At 43.6% G+C, this 8,146-nt stretch overlaps 1 protein-coding gene across 2 annotated transcripts in view; it reads left to right on the top strand.

Moving 5' to 3' along the window:
* Window positions 1-637: 637 nt before the first annotated feature.
* The window catches only part of IGDCC4 (immunoglobulin superfamily DCC subclass member 4), a 169,600-nt gene continuing 162,091 nt past the window's right edge, over window positions 638-8,146 (top strand). For both annotated transcript variants that reach the window (XM_068274998.1, XM_068274997.1), the window contains exon 1: window positions 638-802. In XM_068274998.1, coding sequence (XP_068131099.1) covers window positions 748-802 — 55 coding nt within the window. In that variant the 5' untranslated portion in view covers window positions 638-747. The remainder of the gene's footprint in view (window positions 803-8,146) is intronic.

Genomic DNA, 8,146 nt, shown 5'->3' with positions numbered 1-8,146 from the left:
TTGATCTGATCCACAAATAAATACAGAATGCCATTGGTTCCTGTCACCCTGATAAGCATTAGTTTTTGCAGCCCACATTCAGGGATAGCATATTGTGCCTCGGCTGCTGCTGGAAGAGACACTGATCATCAAGCATGGATGGTAGATCAGTGCATCTGTGAACAGACACCAGATCAGACAGAAAGGACAATCTGTGAAAACTTCCCAGATCACAAGACTATCAGCTGCCCCATTCAATAACTTCACCAAATCAAGTTCGTTAGATGAGTTTATAAACATGATTTCATTGTAATTCTTGCCAGATGTCTGCGTCTCTCTGATGACCTCAGGCTGGTAACACAACCCCGGCCAACTATAAACTGCAGCCTGTTTTCTAAATGGTCCCCATCATCATTTCTCGGCTCGCAGCAACACACACACATAACATTTGGTTGCCCCCCTGCTGCGATTAGTGACGGGGTGGGGAGCTGCTCCTCGCAAACATGTGACCCCCTTTGTTACAATGAGACAGTGGAGAAGATGTCCTCAGACTGGCTCACTAACCAATAGATGGCAGCAGAAGGACACCGAGATACCAACTGCCTAAATAAACATAAAGGGGGTTAAAAAAGGAGAGAGGGAGAGAGGAGGAAAAAAAAAAACTTGTACAAGATGGCGTCTGAGTGGAGGGCTAGGGAGCCCCTCTCTGCATCCCCGTGTTGGTGAGAGAGGGGCGCAGGCAGCCTGGGAGGGGACGCTGCACACTACATGGCGCTGGGAAGGCTGGCTCTGCTGTGGGGATTGCACTGGGTGGTGGCTGCAGGTAAGTGATGTGAGGAGGCAGCAGAGCTGGGGGTGCACCAGTGAGAGAAGCAGGGAGTGCCTGTGTGACATGAGACTCCCCTGGTGCTGCTGCTGTGTCTGCTATGCATGGAGAATAGCAATCCTGCACCATCAGTGATGCCAGGACAGGAGACATCACTGCTGCATTCTTGCATGATGCCAGTGGCAGGAGATCACATGCTTCTGTCACAGTCAGAGATAATTGAGCATATGCATGGTAGGACACAGACACAGGCATGTCACCTTTCTGCCACATGAAGCAATGGGTACCAGATCATAACCTGAGGCTGCTGGGTATACATGTGTTGTTGTTTTTTCCCCTACTGATTTGACTACTTTGATTGAGTGTATTGGGAATTTATAACACAGAACGTGGCCAGCGGATAAACTTTTGCAATTTTGGGCAGTTTGTCAATGGAAAGGGTGGTCGGGCATGTTTGATTGATGGCCACATAGCATGGTACTCCAATAAGTGGAACGCTACTTGCGTTTTGATCAATTATCCATCAGATTTCTGCTGTTACCTGAGTGATAGGATTGATTGCTACTACAGTCGCTTGTCTTAATGGTCCATCGTCGATGTGTGTATGTGTAGGTGCTCTCACAATCAGCTGTGCTCTGAGAAAAGAAGATTGATACATAAATCTATCAATGCATTGATACATCTGAGGTTGAGCTATGCTGACATAATCACAAACTAATATTGACAGACTGATTTATGAATATATTGGCAGGTTGTATTGTGTTGTTGTACTGCTTGTTTATAGTCCTATCGACTAACTGACACATTGACTGATTCAGTTCAGGCAGCAGCCATGGCCACTTGCTTGAGTTTGGCAAAAAAAAAAATGCATTTAGTTGCATGAAAAACTGAATTTTAATACTTGGTGAGATATTTGTGTCTGATTGAAATGTGTTGGAACAAATGGCTCTGTGACTATGGCTATCATACCTTGCTATAGAAAGTAAAGGCGCAGCAGTGAATGAAGAAACTGATGATTAATTCTGATACATGTCACATTAAATAAATGATGCCACTTGATTTTGGTCCTCTTGGGCCACTCTATGTAGAATGACTGTATCGCCTCATAGAACATAGGATGAGCTAGGCAGACCAGTTTATAGGAGCCCAAATAAAGTATGATTAGACTGAGTTTGTTTAGAAAGATCAAAGTAGACATGATGGGTGACATATTTTAGCTGCTAATGCTGACTTTTGTTGGAGGCTGTCAGACGCAGACAGTGGATTCACTCAGGGTTGCCAAATAATCCCTTGAAAGGACACCCGAAGTGAGATGTATATGGTGGCTGCCATATTTATTTTGTTTTAAAGTGGACTTGAACTCTTGCACAGGACAGAAGGAAAACATAGATAAATGCACCCTGTATGTATTTAGAGAGTTTAGCCTGTCTAATTCCACCTCATTTGTGTCTAATCACAAGTTGTAATTTGATCTTTCAGCTGTGTCAGCTGAATGCCAAGGCAGAGTAGCCAATTGGTAAACACAGGATGTTATCAATATGTCTGCTTCCATGAAAGCAGGAAGTAGAAACACTGCAGATTTATTGCATGATTTGTATCAGCTGTAACAAAGAAATGTTTTTCTTTAAAGATTAGTATGCTGCTGCGTATCTTTTAGAGTAGGGAGAAGTTCTGAGTTCAGGTTCACTTTAAACAATATCAGTAGAATGGCAGTTCTGCTGAGCTTTCTGGTATCAGTAGTGATACACACCTGAAACAAGCATACAGCAAATACAGTCAAACTTCATTCAAACATCTGATCTGGCTGCTATTTCAGGGTCTATGGGTATAAGTATTCAAGGAAGAGGACAAGCAGTACAGCCAGGCAATGTGCATTGTTTAAAAGAAAATATGTCAGCCTCCTTGTCCCCCACATTTCAGATGTCCTTTAAATGCTGACACATCTAAGTTATGCAGGTTTTGGGGCTACACACACAAAATCAGTGCGTAAACTGCATCTAAGTATTATTATTATTTATTGTATTTATAAAGCGCCAACATATTACGCAGCGCTAAGTAGACCCAAGATCTGTATAATTCCTGTGTCAGTAAACAAGGATGAGTTGGCAACATTGGCTTTACTACTAGTGCATTAGTAATGTGGAACAGGCATGCAGGTCAAGATAGCTGCCAAATATCCCTAAAGTGGACCACTGAGGATGGAAACATAATCCGTAGCTAAAATGTAAAGACTCAAGCTCCAGGGCTGACCACCTCATAGCACTACCTTGTGAGTCCCTGGCTTGGGATACAGGATGGAAGGTTACAACTGTCCGTTTCACAGACTTCTTGCTTGTTCTGGCTTAAAGGGGTTCTGTGGTATGTTTAAAAAAACAAAAACTGACACTTACCTGGGGCTTCTATCGGCCCCCTGCAGTTGTCATGGCCTGTCCTCCTCCGATCCTCCGTTCCCCGCCGCCGATCCTGGTCTAATTATTCGCCTAACCTGACGAATAATGTTCGTTCCCGCGCACGTCATCCGAAGTTTTATGGCGCAGTATGAGTTTTTTTGTACTGCCACTGTGCAATAAGCTCCGGATGACTAGACTATACTAGACTGCGGCTGCGCGCCGGTGGCCGCGTGCGTGTTCGCTCCCGCACGCGGCCACTGGCGCGCAGCCACTGGCGCGCAGCCGCAGTCTAGTTACAGGAATAATTAGACTGAAACTGGCAGCTGGGAATGGAGGATCGTAGGAGGAAGGCGCGGGACATGACAGCTGCAGGGGCCGATAGAAGCCCCAGGTAAGTGTCCGTTTTTGTTTTTTTTTACATGCCACAGAACCCCTTAAAGAAAACCTGAAATGAGAGGGAGATGGAGGCTGCCATGTGTATGTCCTTTTAAACAATACCGTTTTTTTCTGGCTGTCCTGTACATTTTTCTTGCTGCAATAGTGTCTGAATTACACACCTGAAACAAGCATGCAGCTAATTCAGTCATACCTCAGTCAGAGCTTGCTTGTTCATGGTGCCCACTAATGATACAACCTTTTTCATCCGATATTACCTAATAGTATAGTAGAAGGGTAAACTGTAATTAAATATATATATATATATATATATATATATATATATATATACTTTGAATGGATATTTTACATAGTCCCTCATATTACATAGAAATGGTAAGATTGGCCAAAAAATATTGTATCATTAGTGGACACCTTAACCAGCTAAGGGTTGTGTATCTGTGGCAGGCCGCACTGCACCTCCAAAAACAGGCCGTGGGGGCTTACCGTTGCAGTAATAGTAGTGTGCAGTAATTCCCTTCTGGACGGAATCCAAACAGGAAGTTATGCTCGCTTGCGGTCACTCACTTCCTGCTTTGGAGATATGGAAGTGCGCGGAAGCTTCCGTGCATGCTTGCCGCAATGTTGCAAGGCCAACATTTTGGCAAACCCTGCATCGCCATAGACTACATGCATTCCGATCTGCTGCACGTCGCTGCAGAGGTCATGCGGTAATGTTGGTTTGTAGACTGGCGACTTCCAGCGCACCACATGCTGTATGAAAGCACCCATAGGCTTTCATTAGCATACCGGTGAGGTGTGGTAAAATAACCCACCGCAGCAGTGTGAAAGGGCCCTGAGGCTTTTCAATTATGATTGGCACTTGGAATTGTTCCAATCAAATGTAATACCTGTAGATTTTGATTGGTCCATTCCAAAACGGCATACAATCTGCATTACATTAGCATGCAATAATTATTTGCATCTCAATGACTATCGCTGAAATAACAGTGTTAGAGCTTGTACCTTAAGGTGCGTACACACGCACTACCAGCGGCAACGACGGGTCGGCTTGACCCTCCCGCTGGGCGGACGTTCGGCCGACAGTAGTGCGTGTGTATGCGCTGTCGGCGGACTGATAAGCCTGTTTCTGAACGATCCGCTGAGCGTTGCCGTCGTTGCCGCTGCTAGTGCGTGTGTACACACCTTTAGCAATGGCAGATCTCATATCTCTTTCACTTTCTAGACATGGGCCTCAATTCACTAAGCTTATCTCCTGTCTTTAATAATGTTTCTAGAGTTGTTACCATGGTGATAAGTCATGTAGTATTCAGGAAACATTTTACCTCAGGCAAACCTAAAGTTAACTCTTGTGTCTTTAAGTTAACACTCCAATCCTTAAAGAGGATCTGTAACTTCAAAAGATCCCCTGGGGGGTACTCACCTCGGGTGGGGGAAGCCTCCGGATCCTAATGAGGCTTCCCACGCCGCCCTCCGTCCCTCAGGGGTCTCGCTGCAGCCCTCCGAGAAAAATGACGTCAATATTTACCTTCCTGGCTCCTGCGCAGGCCCTTTGACGGCTGTCGGCTCCGAACTACACGGAAAATTCCAGATTGCCGTCGGGTCTGCTCTACTGCTCAGGCGCAAGTTTCCGGCGCCTGCGCAGTAGAGCGGACCCGACTGAGATCGGGTATTTCCGTGTAGTTCGGAGCCGAGAGCAGCCACAGCGCCCCCGCTGGAGCCTGCAAAGTTAAATATTGAACTGACAGTCGGCTCTGTCGCCGGCTGTTCGGAGGGCTGCAGCGAGACCCCCGTGGGACAGAGGACGGCGTGGGAAGCCTCATTAGGATCCGGAGGCTTCCCCCACCCGAGGTGAGTACCCCCCAGGGGATCTTTTTGATGTTACAGAGTCTCTTTAAAATAACTCCAGAGTTAAAGACAGGCTGTTAATTTACTGCGTGTGAAAATAACTGCAGAGGAGGTAAATTAACTACAGAGGAGGTAAATTAACTACAGAGGAGGTAACTTAAGGAATGAAGAGATAAGATTACTCTCTCACTGTGTGGAGGTAAATTTTCTCTTGCCTTATTATCTCCAGCATGATCTTAGTGAATTGAGGCCATGGCCTCAATTCACTAAGCTTATCTCCTGTCTTTAATAACGTTTCTAGAGTTGTCACCATGGTGATGAGGCATGTAGTATTCAAGAAACATTTTACCTCAGGCAAACCTATAGTTAACTCTTCTGTCTTTAAGTTAACTCTTCAATCCTTAAAATAACTCCAGAGTTAAAGACAGGCCGTTAATTAACTGTGTGTGAAAATAACTACAGATGAGGTAACTTAACTACAGAGGAGGTAAATTAACTACAGAGGAGGTAACTTGAGTAATGAAGAGATAAGATAACTCTCTCACTGTGTGGTGGCAAGTTTTATCTTGCCTTATTATCTCCAGCATGATCTTAGTGAATCACTAAGATCATGCTGGAGATAATAAGGCAAGAGAAGACTTGCCACCACACAGTGAAAGAGTTATCTTATCTCTTCATTCCTTAAGTTACCTCCTCTGTAGTTAAGTTACCTCCTCTGTAGTTAAGTTACCTCCTCTGTAGTTAAGTTACCTCCTCTGTAGTTATTTTCACACGCAGTTAATTAACAGCCTGTCTTTAACTTTAGAATTCTGGAGTTATTTTAAGGATTGAAGAGTTAACTTAAAGACAGAAGAGTTAACTTTAGGTTTGCCTGAGGTAAAATGTTTCCTGAATACTACATGCCTCATCACCATGGTGACTACTCTAGAAACGTTATTAAAGACAGAAGATAAGCTTAGTGAATTGAGGCCATTAGATTCCCGGTATGAGATGATGAGAGGAATACTAAATGATATGATCACAATTCACAATTCAAAACTAAGGCAAATTTTACACAAAAGTGTGCACCTCAGAAAATAGACCAATCCCTTGCACCATCCAAACTACACACATTTTTGTGTTAAAATTGACCCGAACTCTTGCACAGGACAGAAGGAAAACAGAGAGAAATGCACCCTGTATGTATTTAGAGAGTTTCGCCTGGATAATTCCCCCTCATGCCTGACCAATCAAAACTGTAATTTGATCTCTCTTTCAGCTGGCTGCCTCAGCAGAGCAGCTAATTTGTTAACACAGGTTGTTAACCCTATGTTTGCTTCCATGAAAGCAGGAAGTAGACACACTGTAGATTTATTGCAGGATTTGTATCAGCTGTAACAAAGATATGTTTTTCTTTAAATGTTATTATGCAGTTTCTTATCTTCTAGAGCAGAGAGGAAGTTCTGAGTTCAGGTCTGCTTGAACAAAAAAAATGTTTATCGTCCTGGGATTATTAACATCTTATTGTCTTAATATGAGTAAAACAGAATTAATAATTTTTCCACCGTCTCTGGCCACCTCTCTGCCTGAAGTAACTATAAATGTTAATAACACTCCCATAACTTAAGTTCCCAAAGCACGGTGCTTGGGGGTGATATTCGACTCTTCTCTCTCTTTTATTCCTCATGTTCACTCCATAACCAGCTCCTGCCATCTCCAACTCAAAAATATATCTCGCATCCGACCTTTTCTCACTCAAGACACAACTAAAATGTTAATATATGCTCTTATAATTTCTCGTCTGGACTACTGCAACATACTACTCTATGGACTACCGTCTAACAAACTGGCCCCGCTCCAGTTGGTACTGAACTCAGCTGCTTGTCTCATTCATCTTTCTTCTCGATCTTCCTCTGCTGACCCTCTTTGTCAAGCTCTTCACTGGCTGCAAATTAACCAGAGGATTCAGTTCAACTCCTAACCCTAATCTACAAAGCTCTCCACAATCTCTCTCCCCGGTACATATCCTCACTAATTTCCAGATACAAACCCAATCGCAATCTCAGATCTGCACACGATCTTCCGTTGTCCTCCTCTAGAATCACCTCCTCACATTCACGCTTACAAGATTTTGCACGCGCTTCACCCCTTCTCTGGAATGCCCTCCCACAACACATCCGTCACTTGCCAACCTTTGTTACCATTAAACGCTCTCTAAAAACACACTTGTTCCGACAAGCATATGCGCTACCTTAGGCCACTTCCCTTTGTCCTAAGACCAAATTGCACTCCTACTAGGTATCCTAAAACACACAGCCTCTATATATTTGCTGCATACTACCCCTCCTCTTGTTTCCCCCCATTCCCTTTAGATTGTAAGCTCGCAAGGGCAGGTCTCTTTCCCCCTTTTGTGTCTTGGAAATCATTATACATTTTATTCATCATGTTACTTTTATCACTGTCATTACCAATTCTGTATTTTGTATTCTGTATGCTGTGTCATTTTTTGTATTTTGTCACTAATTACCTATGTATCTTGTATATTAGTGTACACCATTGTCTATATAATGTACCCCATGTTTGTTTGTTACTTTGTACAGCGCCACGGAATATACTCCAATATTCCACTCTAGTTGCGCTCAATCCCTTGATCCACGGAATATGTTGGCGCTTTACAAACCAATAATAATAATAATTGTCCATCCCTATTATTAAGTAACTTTACTGT

This window comes from Hyperolius riggenbachi, chromosome 3 (assembly GCF_040937935.1).
Source record: "Hyperolius riggenbachi isolate aHypRig1 chromosome 3, aHypRig1.pri, whole genome shotgun sequence".
In the NCBI taxonomy this organism is placed as follows: Eukaryota; Metazoa; Chordata; class Amphibia; order Anura; family Hyperoliidae; genus Hyperolius; species Hyperolius riggenbachi.
The sequence above is the reverse complement of the archived record's forward strand: the minus strand, read 5'-3'. Positions and strand labels throughout refer to the sequence as shown.